Source organism: Rhamphochromis sp. 'chilingali' (genome assembly GCF_963969265.1).
Source record: "Rhamphochromis sp. 'chilingali' genome assembly, chromosome: 9".
In the NCBI taxonomy this organism is placed as follows: domain Eukaryota; kingdom Metazoa; phylum Chordata; class Actinopteri; order Cichliformes; family Cichlidae; genus Rhamphochromis; species Rhamphochromis sp. 'chilingali'.
The window spans coordinates 35,868,430-35,893,945 of NC_137936.1; the positions used below are offsets into that span (position 1 = coordinate 35,868,430).

At 40.9% G+C, this 25,516-nt stretch overlaps 1 protein-coding gene across 5 annotated transcripts in view; it reads right to left on the minus strand.

The window, feature by feature from the left end:
• Window positions 1-8,829: 8,829 nt before the first annotated feature.
• Window positions 8,830-25,516, minus strand: part of r3hdm2 (R3H domain containing 2) — a 57,183-nt gene continuing 40,496 nt past the window's right edge. For 2 of the 5 annotated variants that reach the window (XM_080892251.1, XM_080892250.1), the window contains exons 15-26: window positions 23,671-23,939; window positions 21,992-22,167; window positions 19,052-19,345; window positions 17,448-17,583; window positions 16,305-16,462; window positions 15,361-15,500; window positions 15,130-15,230; window positions 13,912-14,081; window positions 13,505-13,649; window positions 11,610-11,704; window positions 10,852-10,936; window positions 8,830-10,428 (exon numbers count right to left, since the gene is read on the minus strand). In XM_080892251.1, coding sequence (XP_080748377.1) covers window positions 10,025-10,428; window positions 10,852-10,936; window positions 11,610-11,704; window positions 13,505-13,649; window positions 13,912-14,081; window positions 15,130-15,230; window positions 15,361-15,500; window positions 16,305-16,462; window positions 17,448-17,583; window positions 19,052-19,345; window positions 21,992-22,167; window positions 23,671-23,939 — 2,173 coding nt within the window. In that variant the 3' untranslated portion in view covers window positions 8,830-10,024. The remainder of the gene's footprint in view (window positions 10,429-10,851; window positions 10,937-11,609; window positions 11,705-13,504; window positions 13,650-13,911; window positions 14,082-15,129; window positions 15,231-15,360; window positions 15,501-16,304; window positions 16,463-17,447; window positions 17,584-19,051; window positions 19,346-21,991; window positions 22,168-23,670; window positions 23,940-25,516) is intronic. The other 3 variants (XM_080892254.1, XM_080892252.1, XM_080892253.1) reach the window with 3 other exon arrangements.

Here is a 25,516-nt window from a genome sequence, read left to right on the forward strand (position 1 = left end):
TGGGTAGGATGGAGTCTATCCCAGTTGTCATAGAGATAGGCTATCATGATGAAAATTCATGGATTCAGTGGGTAGCTTTGCATGCTATGGAGTTTTTGTCACAAACCACAGGTGGGACAAATAGATGTAGATTTTAAAATAGCGATCAGCAGACACCCACAACATTCCCAGTTGAACATCCAAGAACTTGACTTCACTGCGGCTCTATACAGTCAAAAACAAGGCCATCTTTTTCTCAGACACACACACACACACACACACATATTTACAAGCTTTTGTATTCACACACCATCACAGGGAAGCCTGTCAGACTGAACTCTCAAAGTCTGGCAGGATTAGAGAAGCCCTGCGGCCATCAGGCTGTGGATTTACACAATAATAACTGCTAAAAACAGGGATAGTTCACACATTACAGTGCCATCTCACTGCAACTCTATTTAGCTGTCAGGATTCCTAAACAGACCTACCACAATGCTTCTGTCAGCTGAGAGTTGACTTATTCCAACTCACTTTTGCAGTTATTCTTTTTTTTTTTTTGCCTGTCCCGTTTGGTTCCTTTGCCATCAGAATTGTTGTCTAAAGGCAAAGAAAGATGCCCAACGGATTTACTTGACCAAATGGACCATCCCAGCCTTGTCGTATTGGTCTATTTGATTCACCTTTGCTTTTATTGTTTATTTTTGCAGCATTTTGTTAACTTTTGCAGTTATTCACCAAATGACACGAGGCAGAGGAAGAGGTGATGCAATATCTGACATTCACACTTTATCAGGTAATAAAAGTGTGAGTGTTGACATGAAAGTAGGCTAGATAAATCAAATGAAGACCACCTGTATTTTCTACCAATTAATTGTATATAGGTAGTTATGTTGGTTCCTCTCTATCCCAGACACAGTAAAACAGAACAGACTTTGATTTGCAGTATGATTGATTTGCGGCATGTTCAGAAAACTTTCCTCCAGAAGTAGTAATTGCACAGGATAGATCAAAACTCTACAATCACCCAAAAAACATTCATTTTCGGTGAAAAATAAGCAAGTTCATAATGTGTTGCAGAGGTGTTAAATATATGGTCTGCATTCTAGAGTGAGTTCACTGTGAGGTCCAATCTGCCCCACAGGATGGCTTTGAAAAGCCTGCAAAGATCTTCTGCAAAAATTGCAGGAAAAAGCCAGAATTGTTGCTATAATTATTTTCACAGTACTTTGAGCAGCAGAAAGCAACCTATTACAAATGATTAACAATGGCTCACGTCACAAGAGCAGTTTTATAAACTAGTCAGAGGGTTAGGTTTAAGTTTTAATGAGTTTTAATATCTATCATTTTGAGTATTGTGATAATATCATGTCTTGGGGTCTCTGATGAGTCCTGCCTCTATTTTTTATAGGATGCTATACAGTCATTTTAATAGTTCAACCTATTTTAGGCTCTATGTGGACCCATAATGAGTCAGATGCCTCCAGTGTATTATTTCTTAAATTATTTTATTTAGTTTGATTCTCTTTTTGATTAGGAAAGATGCAGAGATAAAATTCTCAAAATCATCTAATTGCAATACTTAAAGAGCTAAATCAGAAAATATGTTCAAAACTTTAGATTATTGATGCAGTCTTGTAGTGGGACAACCGGTGTTTCATGTAAACTATCACAAACATGACACATGAAGCAGAATTCCCGGTATGAATGATTTGTTTTAGAATTACTTTGTGCGGTTCATAAACAGTCACACATTGTTTCGATGTCTCACCTCACTCTCAGGGAGAGATGGGTGATCATTAATGTCCACAGAGTCCTTGTCCTCCAGCCTGGTGGCAAATGTCCCACTAAGGGAATGAACAAGCCTGAGGACAGCTAGGGCCAACCTTTCCCGTGGCATCAGAGAGGCTAAGAGACAGTACTCCAGGAAAATATCCCATCACTTCAAAGACAGCAGAGACTCACGGAGCCTGTGGCGGGGCATTCAGACCATGACAGATTACAAGCCCCCACCACAGACTTGTGACAGTACTATCCCCCTGCTGAACGAGCTGAACACTTTCTTTGCTCGCTTTGAAGTCCGAAACAGCACCACTGCACAGAAGACCCCACCCCCTCGTGGTGACCAGGTGATGACTCTGTCCCCAGACAGCGTGAGGAGATCCCTCAGCAGGATCAATGCACGTAAAGCTCCGGGTCCTGACAACATTCCTGGTCGTGCACTGAGAGACTGTGCAGTGGAACTCACTGATGTCTTCACAGACATCTTCAACATATCACTCATCCAGGCTGTCGTCCCCACATGTTTTAAAGCCACCACAATCATTCCGGTTCCAAAAAAGTCATCTCCCTCCTGCTTTAATGACTACCGTCCTGTTGCACTTACTCCCATCCTGATGAAGTGCTTCGAACGACTAGTCATGCAGCACATCAAGACTGTCCTGCCCCCCTCCCTGGACCCCTTCCAGTTTGCGTATCGGCCCAATCGCTCAACCGATGATGCCATCTCCACTGCACTCCACTCAGCACTCACACACCTGGACAAAAAAGATTCATATGTTCGAATGCTGTTCATAGACTTCAGTTCAGCATTCAACACTATAATCCCCCAACAGCTCACTCAAAAACTGGTCCAGCTGGGGCTCAACACCTCACTGTGCAACTGGCTGTTGGATTTCCTCACCGGAAGACCTCAAGCAGTACGGGTCGGCAGTAATACATCCAGCACCATCATTTTAAACACGGGGGCCCCGCAGGGATGTGTGCTGAGCCCCCTCCTCTTCACTCTGCTGACCCATGACTGCACTCCATCACACAGCTCCAACCTCTTCATCAAGTTTGCGGACGACACAACGGTGGTGGGTCTCATTAGCAACAGGGATGAGACCGACTACAGAAGTGAGGTGAGACGCCTGGCCACGTGGCGTGCTGACAACAATCTCTCTCTGAATGTGGAGAAGACGAAGGAGATTGTTGTGGACTTCAGGAGAATGCACACCCAACATGCTCCTCTGACCATTGACGGAGCGTCTGTGGAGAGAGTGAGCAGCACCAAGTTCTTGGGTGTGCACATCACAGAGGATCTCTCCTGGACGTACAACACCACAGCACTGGCCAAGAAATCACAGCAGCGTCTCTTCTTTCTCCGCAAACTAAGAAGAGCAGGAGCACCAGCCCCCATCATGTACACTTTCTACAGAGGCACCATCGAGAGCATCCTGTCGAGCTGCATCACTGTGTGGTTTGGAGCCTGCAATGCGTCCTGCCATAGATCCCTCCAACGCATAGTGAGAGCTGCAGAGAGGATCATTGGTGTCTCTCTCCCCTCCCTCCAGGACATTTACAGCACCCGTCTCACTAAAAAAGCCCTTTGCATAGCGGCTGATCCCACGCACCCAATGCAAAGCTTCTTCAAGCTGCTGCCGTCAGGGAGGAGACTGCGGAGTCTCCAGGCCAGGACCAGCAGACTGAAGGACAGCTTCATCCATCAGGCTGTCAGGAAGCTAAACTCCCTCCCGATTCTGCCCCCCTCTCCCCTCTTCTCCACCACGGTCTCACTGAACTCTGTCACACACACACACACACTCACTCTCTGACGCACTCACTGGCCTGCTCCAGTCACTTTGTGGAGCATTGGACTGCTTAAGCATTGGACCTCATAAGACTCTGTTGTTACACTATCTCTTACCGTACACTACTAAATCCCCATTTGCACTATTTGCCTATTTTGCACCACTATGCCTTCTTACTTGAATATTGTATATTGTATATTGCATAGCTTTTTTTTGTTATACGTAAAATTGTATTGTATTTATTTAAATTTTTACTTTTTAATTATTTTATTTGCATTTTTCTAATCACTAGGGCTTGAGAGTAACGCAATTTCTATTCTGTGTATGTCCTGTACATGTGGCAGAATTGACAAATAAAGTTGACTTGACTTGACTTGACTTGACATTTCACTGTGAGTGAATAATGGAACTTGTCAAGCTGGATTTCTGATCCAAATTGTAGGAAAAACTTATGAGTCACAGCGAGCCAGGATGTTGTTCAGTTGTTTCCTGACTGAGCTAGTAGATGGCAGTGTAGACAGAAAACACACCAGAAAGGCTGGTGGTGCGTTCATCTGAAAACACACACTAAAATCTGTGAATGATGTGATCTCACTGCTCACTGTTGTCCCTCTGTTGACTCTTAAACTTTTTCTCAGATCTTTTTCTAGGAGCTCGGTCTTACTCAATAACACTTCAACAGGAGGGAGATTGAGATAAATAATGCCAGAGGCCTGTGAGCTTGAGGGTCTTGCGCGGTATCTTCTCCTCAGTATCCGTTCCTAAGACTGCTCTTGTGGACAGAGAGCTCAGATGTTGGTCCTGGGATTTGCTGGATCCACTCAGCCAGTTTAGGGTCAATGCCCCAAGTGCTCCAATTACCACAGGGGACCACTGTTCCCTTTACTCTCAGTGTCTTCTCGAGCTCCTCTCTCAGCGCTCAGTATTTCTCAAGCTTCTCATGTTCCTTTTTCCCCATGTTGCTATCAGTTGGTATAGGTACATCTATCGCTACGGCCATCTTCCTCTGCTTGTCTACCACAACTATGTCTAGTTGGTTAGCCATCACCAGCTTGTCCATCTGTGTCTACCACCCTAGGGGGCGTTTCCCGTTTCCAACTTTGAGGTTCCAGGCCATACTCGGCACAGATGTTCGCCACCTTCTTTCTGCTTAGCATAAAGTCTCAGGGTGCTGGATTTAGGGTGAAACCCTCCATGCATGGTGAGGAGTTTTCTTGTCTTGATGTAAGTGGCTTCTATCTCCTCCTTTGGTCAGCTTGTTATCCCAGAAGGGCATCTGATGACCAGGAGTAGGGATGTGCGATACCACTGATTTCCTTTCCGATCCGATACCAAGTAAAATTCAGGGTGGTATCAACGATACTGATCCGATACTGATGCTTTGTACAAAAACTTAATGTTTATCATTGTATTTCATAATACAATATATAATTGTATTATGTAATTGTAATAATAATATAAAGCTATAGCTTCATAATGATTACAGGACATCAGACTACTTGTTCTTATTGCTTAATAATGCAGAATTATCATATAGAAATAAAAAAAAACTTGAAGTTGTGCGCTATTTGAACACCTTGCCTGCCTGCAGCACTAAAGGACTCCGCAAGAGACGTCTATCTCGCCCTAGCAGCACCTGTCCTTCTCCTCCTCTTAGGTTCGCCTCAACATAAGCTCATAATATTCTGTGATATGATTTACTCTGAGGTGTTTGACGAGGTTAGTGGTGTTGCCACAACACCTCACTGTCTTGCCGCATGTATCGCAAACCGCGTCTTGGCTGTTTGTGGAGGTAAAATACCTCCACACATGACTCAGATTACGCTCAGCCATTGTTGTGAGTGCGCATGCCAGGGGCTGCAACATATTTATACTTTGCATATGACTATGAAAGGCATAAGAGGAAGTAGTTCCTTCCTATTTAGACGATGCGAATGATATAGTTTAGTCCACTGTGTTCCTGTTAATGATAAACTACAAATTTACCCCAAAGTACTAAAATATCGATATTTTAATATGAGAAACGATTCTATAACATAAATTACTGGTATCGGAAGAATCGATATTTCAGTATCAATCCGCACACCACTACTGGTTAGCCTCGTCAGAGAAGTCTGGATTTCAATATGGCAATGCCCTCGAAAACGGTTGTTTTGTTAGCCCTCTACAAAAACAAATTACTACTAAACACAATTGCAGCCATAGCTGAACTCAGTGGGCCGATGGTGATTTTTTGTTTTTATGGGCAGATGTTTTTTTTTCTTCTTTTTTTTCCCCCGTAACAGTGCAGGGACACCGGCCCTCGTGGACTGAGATTGGGGATCCCTGGTTTGGGATGACCTATTCCAGGGGTGGCAAACTCCAGGCCTCGAGGGCCGGTGTCCTGCATGTTTTAGATTTGTCCTTGATCCATCACAGCTGTTTTGGATTGCTAAATTACCTCCCCAACATTTCATGAAGTTCTCCAGAAGCCCGGTAATGAACTAATCATGTGATTCAGGTGTGTTGACCCAGGGTGTTATCTAAAACCTGCAGGACATTGGCTCTCGAGGCCTGGAGTTTGCCACCCCTGACCTCTTCATTCACAAATATTTGCAGAGACAGTCTGCACGTCTAGGTGCTTTCTTTTATAAATCTGGATTACGAGGTATAGCCCAACAGTTCTCACTTGACATTATAACAGTATAAACTTGGTTTAAGGGGTAAAGGGCTCAGAAACATTTCTTGGAATTGCATGTGTACTACAGTCAGGTCCATAAATATTGGGACATCGACACAATTCTAACATTTTTGGCTCTATACACCACCACAATGGATTCCAAATGAAACGACAGTCTGCTTTAACTGCATACTGTCAGCTTTTATTTGAGGGCATTTACATCCAAATCAGGTGAACGGTGTAGAAATTACAACAGTTTGCATATGCGCCTCCAACTTGTTAAGGGACCAAAAGTAATGGGACAGAATAAGAACCATAAATCAAACTTTCACTTTTTAATACTTGGTTGTAAATCCTTTGCAGTCATTTACAGCCTGAAGTTTGGAACACATGGACATCACCAGATGCTGGGTTTCATCCCCGGTGATGCTCTGCCAGGCCTCTACTGCAACAGTCTTCAGTTCCTGCTTGTTCTTGGGGCATTTTCCCTTCAGTTTTGTCTTCAGCAAGTGAAATGCTTGCTCAATCAGATTCAGGTCAGGTGATTGACTTGGCCATTGCAAAACAGTCCACTTCTTTCCCTCCAAAAACTCTTTGGTTGCTTTTGCAGTATGCTTTGGGTCACTGTCCATCTGCACTGTGAAGCACTGTCCAATGAGTTTTGAAGCATTTGGCTGAATATGAGCAGATAATATTGCCCGAAACACTTCAGAATTCATCGTGCTGCTTTTGTCAGCAGTCACATCGTCAATAAATACAAGAGAACCAGTTCCACTGGCAGCCATACATGCCCACGCCATGACACTTTCACCACAATGCTTCACTTCAGAGACTGCAGCGTGTTGTGCGCTCTGCTGAGAAGGTGATTGGCTGCAGACTCCCATCTCTGCAGGACCTGTACACCTCCAGGACACTGGGGCGTGCAGCTCGGATCTCAGCTGACCCTTCTCACCCTGGACACAGTCTGTTTGACCTGCTCCCCTCAGGCAGGAGGCTCCGGTCCATTCGCACCAGAACCTCTCGCCATAAGAACAGTTTCTTCCCCTCTGCTGTTGGACTCATGAACAATAACTGTATGACTGTTCCCACCACTAACACATGACCCTACGCTACGTTCACTGCATCATTCCATGTTTGGCACTGATCACCACCTGCACTCATGTATATATCTATCTACTTAGCACTTTTAATTCTTATTCTTATTTTCATGTCTATTTAAGCGTAATTTATGACAGTATGTTTGCACTGAAGCACCGCAGAAATTTCCTAATGTTGTAAACCTGCTCAACATTTGGCAATAAAACCCTTTCTGATTCTGATGAGGTGGTATGCTTAGGATCATGAGCAGTTCCTTCCTTCTCCATACCCTTCTCTTCCCATCACTCTGGTACAAGTTGATCTTAGTCTCATCGGTCCATAGGATGTTGTTCCAGAACTGTGAAGGCTTTTTTTAGATGTTGTTTGGCAAACTAATCTGGCCTTCCTGTTTTGAATAGAATAGAATAGAATAGAATGCCTTTATTGTCACTATACAGTTGTACAATGAGATGCAGAGCATCTCCTACTCAGTGTAAACATGCTGGGGGGGTACAGTTCTGCAGCGCTAAGTACATATGGACAGTATTAACATAGGGAAAAACATATATATAAAATGTACAATATACAAGCCTTAAGTAATATGTAATAAATAGTGTTATGTATATACAGTTGAGTTGGAAGGCCAGATTATGGTTTACATCTTGTGGTGAACCTTCTGTATTCACACTGGTGAAGTCTTCTCTTGATTGTTGACTTTAACACAGATACACCTACCTCCTGGAGAGTGTTCTTGATCTGGCCAACTGTTGTGAAGGGTGTTCTCTTCACCGGGAAAAGGATTCTTCGGTCATCCACCGCAGTTGTTTTCCGTGGTCTTCTGGGTCCTTTGGTGTTGCTGAGCTCACTGGTGCGTTCCTTCTTTTTAAGATGTTCCAAACAGTTGTTTTGGCCACGCCTGTTTTTGCTATCTCTTGATGTTTTTTTGTTTTTTTTTTAGCCAAATGATGGCTTGCTTCACTGATAGTGACAGCTCTTTGGATCTCATCTTGGCGGTTGACAGCAACATGGAACAGCTGAGAAGCCAATTGTCCCATTACTTTTGGTCCCTTAACAAGTTGGAGGCAGATATGCAAACTGTTGTAATTCCTATACTGTTCACCTGATTTGGATGTAAATACCCTCAAATAAAGCTGACAGTCTACAGTTAAAGCACATCTTGTTCGTTTCATTTGGAATCCATTGTGGTGGTGTATAGAGCCAAAAATGTTAGAATTGTGTCGATGTCCCAATATTTATGGACCTGACTGTATATTAGTTTGTATGTTCATTATCCTGGTGTCTTTGAAAGCTTGGCCAATAAGGGAAATTTTGATTGGCCAACAGAGTTTTTAGCCATGACAGTAGATGATTCCTAAAATATGGTTGTTACTGCAGAGAGGCAAAAATCCTTAAAAAATGCAAGGTGGATAGACCTACCAGGCAGGACAGAAGACTGCAAAGCGCTTTTGCAGGGTACCACCTCTAGGTTCAGATGTCACAGTCAGCTTTAGTAAATCAGTACAACAAACCACGACACAAAGCATGTTTTCATAGATTTTTTTTCTCGACTTTTATATTTTTAAAAACGAACCAAAAAATAACAGATTAAATAAAATTTACAGTAGACATATGCAATCATTGTGCACTTTTACTACTTCTTCTGATACGTTCTGCACAGCTGTCAACGAAAAAAAAAAATGCAAACACAATGGGGCGTCGGGTGGGTGGAGCTGGGGCATGTGGGCCGGCTGTGGGAGAGAGGAGAGGGGCAGAAGAAGTGAGGTAGAGGGCAGTAAGGAAAAAAAAGATGGGAAGAGGAGCGGGGATGAAGAGGGAAGGAGTAAAGGGATAAATAGGAAGGCCTAACCTTTGTCACTCAGGGGGGGAGGGAAGAAAAAAAAAATTTCACCGAATATATAGATTTCTTTTATTCCTTACATCACTTATATAAATATATTGAACCCCAAAAAACAAACAAAGAAAAACTTCTGAGAAAAAAAGAAAAAAGAAAACAGCGCAATACAGAAACCCACAACAGCAGTAAGGCAAACAAAGCAAGAGAGGAGAGAGCAGTGACAGAATACATGAGAGGGACAGAGGAGCAGAGAAAGATAGGAGGCAGTTTGAGACATGGCAAGAGGGGGGAGCAGCAGGAGAAAGCGGAGCGTACGCAACTGTGCCGTATGAAAATTTATAAATATGTGAGATAAAGAGACGACTGTGTGACAGAAAGTCGAGGAAGGTGAGAAAGCGCTGGCAGAAAAAAAGGAGGAAGGGTCAAGGGGGGGGGAGGGAGGAAGAGGAGGAAAAGGTTTGACTGAGGTCGACTGTCCAGTGTGTTTTTGTTATGTGCTACGTGACCCTGTTGCCTGCACTTGTGTTTCTGTTATGTGTGTTTTTGTATCATGGCAGCACACATTCCACGGCAACAGTGAAACACATGCTCGCGTGTCTTGTGTGCTCTTCTGCGATATAAATACAAAACAAAAACAATGAATAAAAACAAACAACAAAATCATATTTGCAACCAAACACCAGCCACCTCATGATTCACACCCTCTTCCCTTTTATACATTTGACACATGATTTAAATCAAGTTTGTTTTTTGTTTTTTTGTTTTTTTTTTTAAATTTGTACACTAAGAGCAGTCCCCCTCAGTCCTCCCCCTTTTCCACCACTCCAACAAGTGTCTCTCTTTCTGTCTGTCTTTCACCTTCGTTCCTCCCCCTCTCTTTTCCTCTCACTGAGAACTGGCTCTCTCCAGCACGCGCAGGTCATAGTTCTTTTTGGCGGCCCTCAGTTTGAAGAGGCTGGCCCCACTGTTGTTAAGTTTGAAGGAAGCACTCTGGGCAGCCATGGTGTTGGGGAACACTGCCACTACTGTGTAGAGGTGAGCTGGGTCGTTTCCGTCGCCCTTCGCTCCCCCAGCTCCCATGCTAGCTCCGGGGCCTGCTGTTGCTCCTGGCCCTGAAGGCCCAGCACCAGGACAGGGGCCGCAGCCCCCTGCTCCTCCTCGGCCTCCTTGGGGCTCCTTCAGCCACTGGATCTTGGCACCGCACAGCGACAGCTGGTTGAAGAGCTTTTCAGCCTCTGGACGTGTGATCCCCTCCGGCAGGTCTGTCACCTCGAGTACTCGACTCACCACTGAACGAGGAGGGACAATGATAATACTAATGAACTCCATATAATGTGAGCAAACCAAAAAGAGAAAAGCACAGGAATATAGACTACCAAAAATAATAAAGTCACACATACACAGTCTTTGCTTTCACCTAAGTAACAAGCTTTTATAATCCGTATGTCCTCAGACAAGAAAAGAAGATACGCAACTTTCTCATGCGTGTCTTATACGTGCCACAAATTCTTGGGTTTTATAAAGATAAAGAAGACTAAAGTAAACTGCAGATTCCAGTCGAGTTAGGAAGCTGTGTTGTTACAAAAACAACATACCGAATGTTGAAACTCAGGGTTCTTTTAAGTTGTGTAACTCTTTAAAAACATACCAGCACAAAATTAAAGGACACTTGCCGATTTATGCTGGTCTGTGATGGTGGATTTCTAACTTACCTACATCAGTGGTACCAAGATCTGTTGATGCAGCTTTGAGTGTTTGTTTTTTCCCTCGTGCTCCGTGTTTCATTACTCCTTGGCCCTAAACACATCAGATAACACTCATAAAGATGCAGTAACAAAGGAGGACACTAGGTGGGGGTATGTGATATCAGTTGTACCCTTAAAAACATTTCACCAGACTGCACAGTTCGTGGGCACTGGAAGGTCAGCAGCAGAGAAACAAAATGACAGCTCACGGATTTCAAATTTTTGAAACACTGCGCTTTAGCTACACAACGTGCCCTAAAAAGAGCTTTAATCCTTCAAAGGCCACATTTTATGACTGTAACGCACAAAAGTTGTGTGATTTCTCAATTCTGGAGCACTTTAATCACAGAGCCCAGACAGATAATCAATGGGTCTCAATCAGCAATGAATTCAAATTAAATGTTACATTGCTTTATAACAGCTTCTCCTTGTGTTATAGTAACAAAAATGTAATTCTTAAGAGGCTATCAGTTTCTTCACATGCCTACAAATTTATTGTTTCTTCAAAGACAGTTCTGTAGCTGGTGGTAAGTTTTTACACCCCAGAATTCATGACAGCACCCAAACGAAAAACAAATGTCCACAAACTAAAGCAATAAGTTTAAACCAGAGAAACTGATTAATGCACACTGACAAACTAAAAGGCTCTTACTAGAAAACATCAATATCAGTCAATACCCTAATCATTAAGATGGAATTCAGGACAAAGGCTTGTCAATACTAACCTGATGAGAGCTGTAGGAGGACTGACCGTGCATGAGGTGTGGGGGACACAGACTATACTGGAGGGGCTGCCCCAAAAGAGAGTAGCGACCATCACCTGCACAATTCAAATGGTGAATTAAAATTAAAACCTCACCCGAAGCTTGAAAACCGTGCTGTAATCCATTTTGCAAATATATGCAGCACCTGTCAAGTTAAAGTGAGTAATATTAAACATATCAGATGTATGTACTAAATGCAGCGTTTAAAGGAAGACCATGTTTGTGTGTCTGGGAGTGCAGTGCACAATAAAAGAGGTCCGATGACATGTGAGTACATCATTTCAAAACTAATTACAAGAAACAGAAACCACTTCTTATTTGTAACCAGATGAACATAAGTGTAATCTAAATGGATAAGCATTAATGATTTTCACTAGTTTTGAAAACCTAACAGTGTGGCTGGAAAAATACATGTGGCATAATGTTAGACCACTGGATAAGACAAATGATCCCTTAGAAAGAGAACAACTCCTAATGAAGAAGGAACAGTTCAAGATTGGAAATCCATACAACATACTCTAAATACACTAACACTCAACAGTCAAAATGGATACGTATAATGTATACTGGTAAATTAAATTGGCAAATTACTCCAATAAAGATTTGGAAGAAGTTAAAACAAAAAAATATGGAAACCACCTAAAGTCATCTATGGGTCAGCTGACTACGACAGTATTTATTATACATTATAAATGCCATAAAGATGCACTGTGGAGATGTAGTATCGCAGACTGATGCAAGAGCCTGTTCATATGTGTAACCGTACATTTCGAAGAATAAAAATAGGCCAAAGGACAGTGATGAGGTAAAGTTACGTGTGTATGCAGAAGGTTTGACCAGGTGGCACGATGCCAGTCATGTGAATTTGCTGAGGTGAAGCCATCATTTGTTCACTGGCTTGCAGCCAAAAGCCACCCGACATGGTTTAGAGGGTTGCTGACGCAACTGGTGAAAGAGCACAAACCTAACAAGGGCTGAAAGCACACCTGCATCAAGAGGATTGCTTTTTGTGCACTAAACCTCTTTTCAACCAACCAAGCTGGGCGAATACAATTGTTATTTATTTATTTATTTGTTTTAAATCAAAGTTGCACTCATAATATTTTAACCAGGGGGTCCCAAACTTTTGGGGAGCAAGAAATTATTACAGGAAAGAGCAATTTTGTCAAAGACAACTTACAGAGTAATCGTAATGATTTAGCCCATTTGCTTTTTTTGGTTATAGACTCCATGCTCGCCACCTAAATGGCTAATAAGCAAAGCCACAAATGAACATGAACAGTCTATTACACCCTTGTTGCAGAAGGTGATTTCCTAACAGATTGAGCTGATGTGTCACAATCATTTTAGAGTTTGTACAGGCTAAAAGATAAGATGTTGGGTAGTACATGATAAGATGTTACAGAGTAAAGGGCGAAATAAGATTTTTTTTTTTTTGTAAATTGGCTGTAAAGGTGCCATCTTTATAGATAAAGCACAATTTTATGACCTCACAAGAGATTCTTTTTGGGATCCTTCTATAAATAACTCACCTGGGGGCGAAACCTTAAATGTATAAAACAACATTTCATCAATGCTGCTGTAAATGGTAGCACCAACAAAGCTAACATGGCAAAATATATATACTACTGCTGACTAGTCCAGACTTTTATGGATGTATAAAGCTGCTGAGAAGAATATGAAAGGGTAACATAGCACACAAATCAAAGCCTTAAGTGTACTTTATGTGATTGTGAGTCTAGGGGCTATACTGGGATGATATTCAATTGGAGACCAGCAATATTTTTTACATTGTGTATGAAAACTTACTCATGAACAGTCAGTATCTGTTTATGGATTTGAACCTTCACTTGTACCTTGAGCTGGCCCTCCTGGCCGAGGAAACTGGGAAATGAGGGGTAATGGTCCCAGGCCTGGACAGACACTGTTGACGCTGCCAGAAGGTGACGGGGTGGGAGACTGAGTGGGAGAGGCCAGGGGACTCGTCAGTTGAGTACTGGCCTATACACACAGAGCAAAAATAAGAGACATTATAATATTATTTTGATTAATTGATGGTAATTTAAGTTCAAAATCTTTACTCATTCATTAGATTCAAAGAGCCTCCTGATCTAAACAGCCTTTAAAGCGAATCACAGATCACAGCTAGGGTGTGGAGATGTTAATGAAAAGACAATTAAGTACACACACGGACATGCGAGTTGCAGATTGAATTAACAAGGTTTGTTGCATTGATCAACAAGGCTTGCATGCACGCGTGTACCTGTGGAGTGTTGTCAGGTTTGTAGAGCTCGCCTGGCTTGCTTGCCCTTTGCTCTATACTGTAGTACTTGCAAGGGTTCCACTGGACAAGAGGGGGGTTCTGGGAAGGCTGCGGTCCATTGGGGACACTGAGCTGCATGACCATCACCCCAGGCCCAGGAGGTGGTACTCCTGAGAGAGCACAAACAGTCAGACACGTGTAACATAATAATATCAATATGTGTAGTGAAATACGTTTCATATCTTTTGAAAGATAAATATTTGATTCAGCAAAAAAGGCAGCTTTACACAAGTTAATTAAAATACCAGTTTCCCTTTAAGAGTGACAACTGAGCAATTCCAAGACTTTAAACCACTTTAGTAAGCCACATATATTATATATTAAATTATAGTGCAGACAACTATTAATCTAAGTAATCTGTGTTCATCCATGAGTGAGAGCTGCTTTAAAAACAGATAATGAACAATGTAATATTAAGGCGTTTATTATAACATGACAACCATATTAAGAGAACTTATAACCATTAAAAATATAGTTGTATAATTAAGATGTCTTTATATCTGTGTACACCTGCATTAGATCAGCTGTTTGCATAGTTTTGATAAATGCCAACCAAGCTGACTTATTTTTAAATTAATTTTCTCATTATTTTCTCCCCTCTGTTTACACAACAACTTTCAATTTGGTGGTTTTAATTGTCACAAATGAAGCAAAACTGCAGAAAACATTGAAGAACAATGTCACGTTTATAGATACATCTCATTTCCTGGCCAATCACATTGCTCTATGAATACATAAAAATAAACCTGACCTAATTTGAGGTAAAACATTGTTTGTCCCCGTGTGCAGGGCTTGAAGTACACCGAGTTACGTGTTAAACATGTGAACCCTGTGTACCTTTGTCTGAACTCTTACCTAAATACCTTTCATCTAATTTTGTAAAGGACAGTTGCAACTAAGATTAGTCAACATAGTGTTTGTAGATTTAAGCACACTATGACTTCATCAGGTCAGCACTAGTATATACTCAAATACAGATGTACCTGGGACTGCTGCAGTCTAGAACAAAAACAGTTTTTAGACTGTTTTCTTTTTAGGAGCCTACACTTTTATAAAGCATATAAGTCCAGTATTAATTATGGATGTCACACAAATTTCTGATGTCCAAAAAAATCCTAAACATATTCATCTTTACAATCTGCTGACATCAAGCCTCACCTGAATATTGCTGCTGCAACTGTGGAGGGTTGCAGGGGGATGGTGACTGTGTTATCTGATACTGCTCAGAGCTGGGGGGCTGCAGGTAACCTACTGATGGACTGCAGGATAGACAGACACATAAAAAGATGAACATCATCACCACATTGTGGATGGTTATATTAACCATTTCAAATACTTCAAGGTTATTATTAAATCTCTTGTTGGAATATCATGTCTTCAAGCACCTACCTTGTGCTATTCTGCTGTGTGGGTGTGATAACACTGTAGTAAACAGGCATGGGCCCCTGGACAGACTGGCTGACTGGAACCATGACCTGCTGCTGGTACTGCTGCTGCACCACCTGCTGATTTTCATTACCCACAGGTACCTAGCAAAGTGTCAAAGATCAAGGGGAAAAAAAGTCCAGTTCAAGAATGTATACTGATGGGTCTAGGGGTCTTCTGACAAAGATGATTAGGTAGATACTCGTGTTAAACCCGTGTTACACTTTGCACGACGTTTGTTATTGTTTAACAAGCACCAGATATTCAGCGCAACTCTTTGCTGCATATTGGTGTGTTTGGAATATCACAGTAGCAACAGATTTTCAGTTGCCTCTGAGCGGCAACCTTATTCAATTCACAATCTAAACCACATAATCAAAACTCCATGTTAGCACATTTTAGTAAAATATCATCGCAACATGGATTATAAATGCAAGCTTTTTTGGCTGCCAACACAGGGTTGAGGTGTTCTTCGGTGCCTACACACAACACAAACTACAGTGGCAAAAAGCGAGAGCTTTCTGCAGCTGCACCCCTGACTCTAAATAAACCACTGGCACAAACCTGAGTTAGATCTGATCAGTTCTTTTAACTCTTATCTGTATCAGTACAGCAGAAAAACAGGTCTACTTTCAAAATATTTGCTTAGATTGTTTTGTTAAGCTTGTTGCAGTTTTAGGACTGTAAGCTCCACATCTGTTTCACAGACATAAAATGATGTTTCAACTGTACACCAGATGGCGCTGTTTTAACATTGAGCCGCATGTGGTTTAGATACTGGAAATGCTTAACTTTTGTTCTCGCCTGGAAAAAAACCTGACAGTTCTGTAATCATCAACTAGTCACATTAACCAAAGAAAGATATGACTGTTGACAAGTATCCTTTATCAACTCCTACAGTTGCATACCTGATATGATGGCATCTGTGGGTACTGAACCATTATACTCTGCATTTGTCCTCCCATTCCTGCTCTCTGTGAATTGAGCAGTCCAGGATTTTGGGGTTGTTGCACACCCATCATGCCCTGGTAACTCGGCTGCTGGCTGGGCATCATGGTCTGAAGACCTGATGACCAAAATAATTTAAAAATAAAAATATTTAAAGTAAAACCACAGTATATTACAGAAGGGAGAAAATGGGATGAAGAGGAGTAGTTGGGTCTTTACCTTTAAATAATTCACAGAACAACAGGACATAAGCGTTAATGTCAACCATAATATATTAAATAAAAAGGGAAAAAAAGGAAAACAATTTACAGAACACTGACAATCACGTAACTCACAAAAACTGAAATGTACCATCACTTTAAGCTTACATGCTTAAACATAATATAAATTCATTAATTAATTTTCTATGAGTATAAATCTTCACCATCACAAAAATTATATTTCAGACCAGACTGCAGGCATGTTGTAATGTAGGGTCTTTCTGACCTTCATGTTCATGAACTATGTGGCTTTGGCAGACGTCCATTATGATCCAAAGTCCGTTTAGGTTGTCAACACTGTCAGTCACTTACTATACAAACAGCCAGACTTCACAAACCATACAATGCTGGCGCCTGACAACTTTTTCCAGGAACACAAAAGGAAAAATAGCCCTATATTTATCTGATTGTATTGGACTTGGATGAACAAGCAGGCACGGCTGTTTCACTCCAACCTTTCACCTGGTAGATTTAAAAGCAAGTGTGACTGTGGAAAACATTTACAGTTCCAAAATCGAGTGGACTTTATCCCCAATATAATTTCCAGTAAGTACAACTACATGGACAAATAATAATTTTGAACTTAAGTATACAACATCTGTTACAAATACACATTAAAACCCTGTCTTCCAGTTGTCAATAGACTGAAAAATAAAATAAAATAAAAACACAATATGCAATAAAAAGTAAATGTGCATCAACATTTGACAAAGGCCTCTTTTTAATGGCCATTTGCTGCAAATGGAAGTATTTATGTCTTTGCATATCAAAAAAGTTTTGTTTTTTTTTTGTTTTTGAATATCATGTTGTCTGATGATGCACAGCACATGAAAATCAACTGACCTGACTGCTGTGCTGGCTGAGGCATGGGTTGTGTGCGTTGGGTTGGGTAAGACACCTGGTGGGACATTGGCTGGGGCACACGGTACTGCTGGCCTGAGCTTGGATACTGACCAGGAGGGTAGTATGAGACTTGTATCTGCGTAGAAATAACAAACCAAAGTTCAGTAATCTGTATTTAATGAACTTTGAAGGGAAGAATAACTGAATCACACTGGTGTAGACAATTTTTAGTGTAGAAGTAATAAACTACCATATTATTTTGCTTCTGCAAACCATCAAATTCTCAAATCACAACAGCAATAAAGACTTTCATAAATACTTTGTCCTTAAATTTCACTAAAGCAAATGTGTTAGGACAGGATTATCAGCATGAAAGCTGGAATATTTGTAGTAATAGTCTTGTATTTAAAGCAGTAAAAAATTTCCCCCCTGTTAAAAATTGCTTATTTAGACCTTTAGCAAATAACATTCATCATTCATTGTTGTACTTCAACTGGGTGGTTTTCAAGCAACTCCATCCATCTTCTTCCACTTATCCTTATCAGGGTTTGCAGGCGGCTATCCCAGCTACAAAAAGACAGACTCTCAAGACTCGCATCACAGCTGTGGGCAATTTAGAATCACCAATTAACCAAACAGCACTAACTGCATGTCTTTGGATGTAGAAGGAAGCCAGAGTACCTGGAGAGAACCCGAGCAAACACGTGCTGCATCTTAAGATTATTTTGCAAAATTTTTGTAGGCAGGAAATATGTCGAGGACATTTGCAACATAGCAGAAAAGTGAGAGTAAATCAAAACGATGAACTAAAACAAAAGACAATCAACTCCACTCAAAGGTGTGATTATACTTCTGCGTCCACAGGTTTACTGGGGTGCAGGTTAATTCTATCTCACCATACAACATTGTGATTCAGCCTGTTGACGACTGTATTGGCCACCAATTTTTTATGATTGTGCTGACTCGCCAACAGAAACACTAGAGTACACTACACTACAATGCACCAATAACCAGCAATAAATGTCTCTAAAGGTCAAGATTAGAACTTTACAATGAAAGCACACAGAATCAAAGCTATTTTTAAGTGTCAATCAGGATGAATCTGTATAAAGAAAACTGCACAACATGTCAAAACTGAATTAGTTCATTACAAATAGTACGTATATAACTTTTGATAGAATCCGATGAGTGAAAAGCCTGATGAAAAGCCATAAAAACAGAACATTTTGCAAATCTTCCATGATATTTGTGACAGCTTTGGTAACTGACATATCACGAAGTTAATTACTTTGCCTTCGGTGTAGAGTGCTGTTCTAGGTAATGATTTAAATTAGATAACAGATCTATAAAACCTTTTGCAAGTATGAAATATTAATTTATGTTTGCAATTATATTTTAACTACCCGATATGAAAGTCATACACAGGTCTGTTTTATTTATTACATTGTGTTACATTTCATTAATCATGTAATCCTTGGGCATGGTTGCCTCCAGATATCAGCTACATCAATATTCAATCAAAGCTGACAAACTGTGGAAACTGAATTTAAATCTAAAAGGTATGTCTGCTGTTTTTATCTAACCACCTGTGGAGGAATGCATACCTGCTGAGGTGGAGGGGGCTGCATGTAGCCTTGTGGAGGTGGTGCGGCCTGCATGACAGGCTGGGATGGAGGAGGCGGTGGAGGTGGAGGATGGGGGTGTCCAGTGGTGGGCTGGTAACCAGACGGAGGTGGCAAAGGTTGACCCGTAGTAGCCATAATGTAGCCGGTCTGAGGTGGGGGGTGCTGCGGCAGCACTGGAGGAGTAGCCTGATACATCGGGGGAGGCTCGGGGTTCTCACTGGAGCCCTGCCGACTCAGTGTCATCTGTGTGAACTGGGGTGCCAGCTCTTCTCCCTGGGTAGAATGGGAATAATGCCATTAGTTGGTTATGACTTATAGGTGACACTCCTATATCAGTACTGTTTTTTGATTTTGGAGATGGATTTTAGGATATACTAAGTAATTAACAATGATCTCCAACAGCCTAAATGCTTCATTAGCAATGGTCTAAAAAAAAAAAAAAAAAAAGCAATGGTCTAAAACGACTCCTATTCTGATTATTAAAGGGTCATTGTGTCATTTTGGAAAACACTTTATTTATTACTTTGAGTATATACATATACAGTTAAACACATCATCATGATTATTATTATTATTAGCAGAATCCAAATACAACATTGCAAACATTCAGAATATATGACAGGAGTATCGACTTTGTTGTATGCTGGAAAATCTAAAATTAGACACTGAAGTTTATACTGGTTTAATCGGTCATTGCTTTACATACAGTCATGTGAAAAAGAAAGTTTCCAAAGGACTCTACACAATTTTGTTAAAAAAAAAAAAAAAAAACCCCACATCTCTCACATCACCTCTGGACGAATTTTCACACACTTGACTTTACAGTTCATTGAAATTTGCAGGTTATTATTTATGCTTAGCTCTCTTAAGGTCCCAACGCGGCATTTTAAATCAGGCAGAACTCATCTCTGACTGGGGCCATTACACCACGTTGAGTCTTTTCCAGTTATTCTGTCATAGATTTGTTGCTGTGCTTGGGATCATTGTCCTGTTGCAACAGGACAATGATCCTAGGGTGTGTGACAGGTTTCAGCCACCTTTTGCTCTCAGATAGATCTGACTCTAGAATACTTTGGAGAGGATTTCATGGTTGAGTGAGTGATTGCAAGGCCCTGGGGCAGAAAACAAGCTGTGCTTCGTTTAGAAAGCTTCTTCAGGTTACAGCTTCTGGTAACGCTTCCCAAAAACTCCTCAGTTGTTCAGTCTTTTTCTAATTGTACTGCATGAACTTTTAAGATTTAACTGCATAGAGTCAAGTGAAAACTCTTTTTCAAATGACTGTTCCAATGTAAACACAACCAAACTCAAACTCTGCTTCTGTGGGCAACCGTGGTTGCACTCATACAGATGCAGTGATTTAAAAGAGAAAAACAAAAAACGTAGCCAGGAACAAACTGGACACATCCTTGTCATTTCTTTTGTTACTACAGACACAACATTTACTCACTGAATCCACTTTAGACAGTAACACCAATTTATATGAAAAAGCTATTACTTAAATGTATTTGCAGACACACTCACATCTTGATAGAACCAAGATATGTTTTTTGACTCCCCTGAGTGAATGTAAACAGGACAGTAAATGAGTGCAAGTGTTTTTAGTAGGATATGGCATCAGCTAAAGTGTCAGTCATTAACTGAATGAGTATAACAGAGATGAAGCTATAATACGTGTCAGTACCATTGTGTACTGCTGGGGAGGAGAAACTGGCAGGAGAACCTGGGGGCAGGAAGGGCTGGAGTAGGAGACAGGCTGAGAGGGCTGCAGAGACGCCACCGGCTATACACACCAAAAAAAGGGATGAAATAAAGAGGTAGAGCATAGAAAGAGTGAAGCAAGGCAGTGAAAAGAACACGGCATCAGAAGCAGTGAAAAGAAGGGAAAAACAGAAATGAAGACATAGGAAAAATGAGGGTTAGAACACAAAGGAAAAGTTGTTAATGAGCAGAGAGGATAGTAATGGAAATCAAGTTTTTTTTTCTAAATATTACACAAACAAATTATGTATAAAAAATTAAGTGTAATTATTACTACTCAGAAAAAAAGGAAGAAAAGGAAATGTGTGCAATCAAAGACTATCGACTGTGAAGTTATTGGAAAAATCAAACCTGTTAAAGGAGGATGGGTTGACATTGATTCTATATATAAGCTGAATATGTTCAATTCACTACACTTGTTTCCATCCATTCCTCCTCAAAGTCTTTGTTTTTTCCCTGATACGTTTGATGAGGGTGTAACAGGATATGCATTAATCCCAAATGTTCTGAAAGGAATGTCCTCAGGCCACTACACCCTGGAAGTGATTGTAGAACAATATGCACACAGTGTCTAACCGTAATAGTTAGAAAACTGTGTTTAAAGTTCTCCCTCGCTCTGGAGAATAAAAATGTGGCATGCAGGCCCAAGTAAAAGGGATGTCGACCATATATTAAACAACTCTGGGTCTAAGAATTTTATTTTAATTAAGAGCATGTTTTATCTGTAGCCATTTCAACTTTTTCTTTCACTTTTAAGAAGTAATAAAAGTGTTTGCGAGTAGGACATTGGAGAAGGCCAAGTTTCCATTTCAAATTCTTTTTTCACTGATGAGCTGTGTATGACAAGGAGAAATAATGCAGCTTCACTGTCTGCAGGATATTTATACCTGAAATTACACTGCTGCCCTTAATAATCAATTTCAATGAATAAACTGGACTGTCTAAAATTTTTTCCATATTTTCCAATTACAGTATGCACATTTAAGTAAGAGTTGTTACACTAACAGTCATGACCACTTAAATACCTCATGTTTTTCTCTTTCTTCTGCTACACCGAAGAAAACAAAAAGAAAAACAGACTCTCAAACAGACGTCCTATATTAAACCACAAATTGAATGTGCCATTGCATCCATTTTTGGTTGGTAGTGGAGATAACTTACCTGAGCAATCATGTGGTTGCTCATAGGGTGCTGCGGCGGTGTGGGCAGCAGGGCAGTCTGAGGTGGAGCCTGGGGCTGTGGCTGCTGTGGCTGTTGAGATGGGCAGGGTAGCAGACTACGGCTGGACTGGGAGGCTGCAGGTGGAGGACATACATCAGGGCTGACTAGGGGAAGGCCTAGTGATTTAGAAGATGACATGATAGATAAAGGAGATCATTTTGAAATTTAAATTCTCCAACACTGAAACCCACAAATTATGACTTGATCTTAAAATATTGCATCATCACTGAATAACACCAAATAGTGTTCTGAAGATTTCTGAAAATGATTTGTATGTGTGCAAAACCACTAGAGGGCAAAATAAAGTCAACTTTGCATCAAACGTTTGTCACCTTTGTAGTTTAAAAAGTCAATTGAAGCTAATTTTAGTAACTTCTGATTCCTGGTTGTTATAAAATATGAGCTCTGCTAAATAAGCTCTCAACATTTTACAAGAACACGTTTGGACAGAAATTAATTCTTAATCAGATAAATACCTGTAGCTTTAATATTTTCTTTGCTAATAAAGGGACGGCCTTGAAAGCCTTTAAAACCACAGGAGTTTCTGATGACTTGTTTAACAAGTCACAAACTGCAGGGTCCAAATCATTTGTCAAGTAGCTAGTAGGTACTGGGGGCACACAATTCCCTAAGAAAATACTTTTATTGTTCTGACCAACAGGCTGCCTGTGACTGTGTGGATGATACTTTCCAAAATAAAAACCAACACAAAAACTCAACAAGGGTCAGGATCTTCACAGGCTTTTCCCAAGACAATACAGGAGAAATGAATACACCTTTAGTCTCCACAGAGTAGGGCAGACAAAAACACTTCTACACATGAATCTTAAAAGCAAAAACTAGCACAGCAGTCAACACAGACTTAAAATGAAACCGGGGGAGCCCCGTCGGGAGAAGCAAATCAACCAATCCTCGAGTCCACTGATGACCACTATTAAATTGTTTTCACACATGCACTCCAGCCCTGAACTTTTATAGACACAAGCCGATGGAGACACATTCGGGAAGGCAAATGTCCGACACAGCCAGACCTTAAAAGCTATTTAAGGTCATAGTACAAAATCTGTTATGCCCAACAGAGACCATGTGGAAATAGCTCAGGTAATGTGAATACACACTGCGCAAGTGGGCGTCAAATAGCCTTCATTCTCCACACTTTACCCAGGCAGCACCCTTCTCCTGAACCAAAAATGAGTATTTTCAAAGGTGAGAATTTGTCTGAAGCAGACCATCTCTTGCTGTGCGCTACATATGAAAAGGGCAACTTTTAGAAATGACCAACCATATCATTCTCCAGAGCTTGTTTAAAAAAAAAAAAATATCTGGCACATTTAGCAATGAAATAAGAAATAAGGCACTATCCATTACCTTAAAATCTCGCTAAGAAGGCCGACCTGAGAGAATTTTATGGGATGTGGAATATAGACATAAGGGAGCTTCTTGAATTCAATTTATGCTACACAGCTAATTCTTAAACTACAATGACGTTCGGTCAGTTCTATCATAATTTTTCATTATGTTTTATACAAAAAACAGCTTACATGACTAGATAATCCATCTCTCCATGTTGTACTACTCATTTAAGGCAAGTAAAATAAAACAAGCTAATAGCATACTACCTAAATGCTTCTTCTCCACTTTTCTCCAAACCTTACCAGAGCGAGAGCCTTTGCAGCTCCCTTGCGAGCCTTTGTTGCTGCCAAGGCTATCCCCCCTGGTAAGGATGGAGATACCAGAGAAGCTGCTGGCCTTAGTGACGGGTGGCCGGAGAGTGCGGTTAGAGCTGTCTGAGTCGGTGCTGCTCCAAGGCCTTGGCTCCAGGCACTTCATGTCACTGTCCGTGCTGCTTTGACGGCTGCTTGATGCCCGGCTGGAGCTCTCGCGGTTTCTGAGAAAAGACAGAGTAGGAAGAAAAAAAAAGAAAGATAAGAGATGACATGATGGAAATAAAATGGGAATGAAGTAGTGATGAAGTAGAGGAGGTGTTGTAGCAGGAAGAGTTGAAAGGTGAGTGAGAATGTGCAAATTACAGAAAGCACAGCCAGAAGAGAAAGACAAAAAAGTATAGGGTTAGAAGGAGGAGATTTAAAAAAGAAGAAGAAGAAGAAGAAGAAAAAAAGGAAGAAAAGAAAAAAAAGGTGTGCATATAAGAGAGTTCGAAGCAGAGGTGTGTAGGTGGAAGCAGAATAAAGACAGTTGAAGACAGAAAAGGATAGGGGGAGCAGAAACAGAAGAGCAGAGTAAGGTCACCAATAGCGTAGAGTACACACAGTTTAAGAGGTTTTAAAGATGGAGCATTCAACACAGATGTATATTTGCTGGTTAAGTATACCACAATACAAACTCAGGCAACATACCAAATAATAATGTCTCAAATTTAAAAAAATACAACCCCCCCCCCCCCCCCCCACACACACACACACACACACACACTCACACAAACCCATCCAGAAAGGAAAACATACATGCAAAAGATGCTCCAAACACTAGGATGTAAGAAGATATTACAAAGACACTAGACACAAAGACAGATTTCCAAGAGCTCAGCACACATTAACCATCTAAGGGTGCTTTCACACCTACCATGTTTGGTCTAGACTTTTTAAATTTTGTTTGATACCAACCAAAATCACTGTAGTTAAAACTTATGGACATATGGGCCTGGGTCCAGACCAAACAGTCAAACTTAACCTGACAAAAAGAGGTGGCTTCGGTCCAGAACGAGTTGTGTTTGTTTCTACTGTGAAAACTAGAACACTCTGTGGTAGAGGCTAGAGCAGGGGTGGGCAATTCCAGGCCTCGAGGGCCGGTGTCCCTGCAGGTTTTAGATCTCACCCTGAGTCAACACACCTGAATCACATGATTAGTTTGTTACCAGGCCTCTGGAGAACTTCAGGACATGTTGAGGAGCTAATTTAGCCATTTAAATCAGCTGTGTTGGTTCAAGGACACATCTAAAACCTGCAGGATACCGGCCCTCGAGGCCTGGAGTTGCCCACCCCTGGGCTAGAGAGAGGCCGAGACTGTTTTTAAATATCAAGGGACTTGAAGGGTTAAAACCTGACACCTTTCAGGTATATTGTGACAGAGCAATGGCATGTGAAAATAAAGAAAGTGAGGCCGGTATGTATGCATGTGTATATCAGACACATCCCCATCAAATCAGTATCAAGTCCACGTGGAACGTAAACTATTTTAGACTCCATTCACATAATAACCAGATCAGTTTAACAAAATATGAACCTAGTTTGTATTTCCAGGTGTGAAAAGGCCCAAAGACTGTAGACACCATTCCCATAGAGGACATATATACTTGCATAAACATGTTAAACATATTAACACAGATGAAACAATCATGCATGCACTTAAAAATGCATCGTCTTTTCACTGAGACAGCAAATAGCATAGAAACAAAACACACATACACTACTGAATTAATACCAAATGTACATAAACACTCATTAA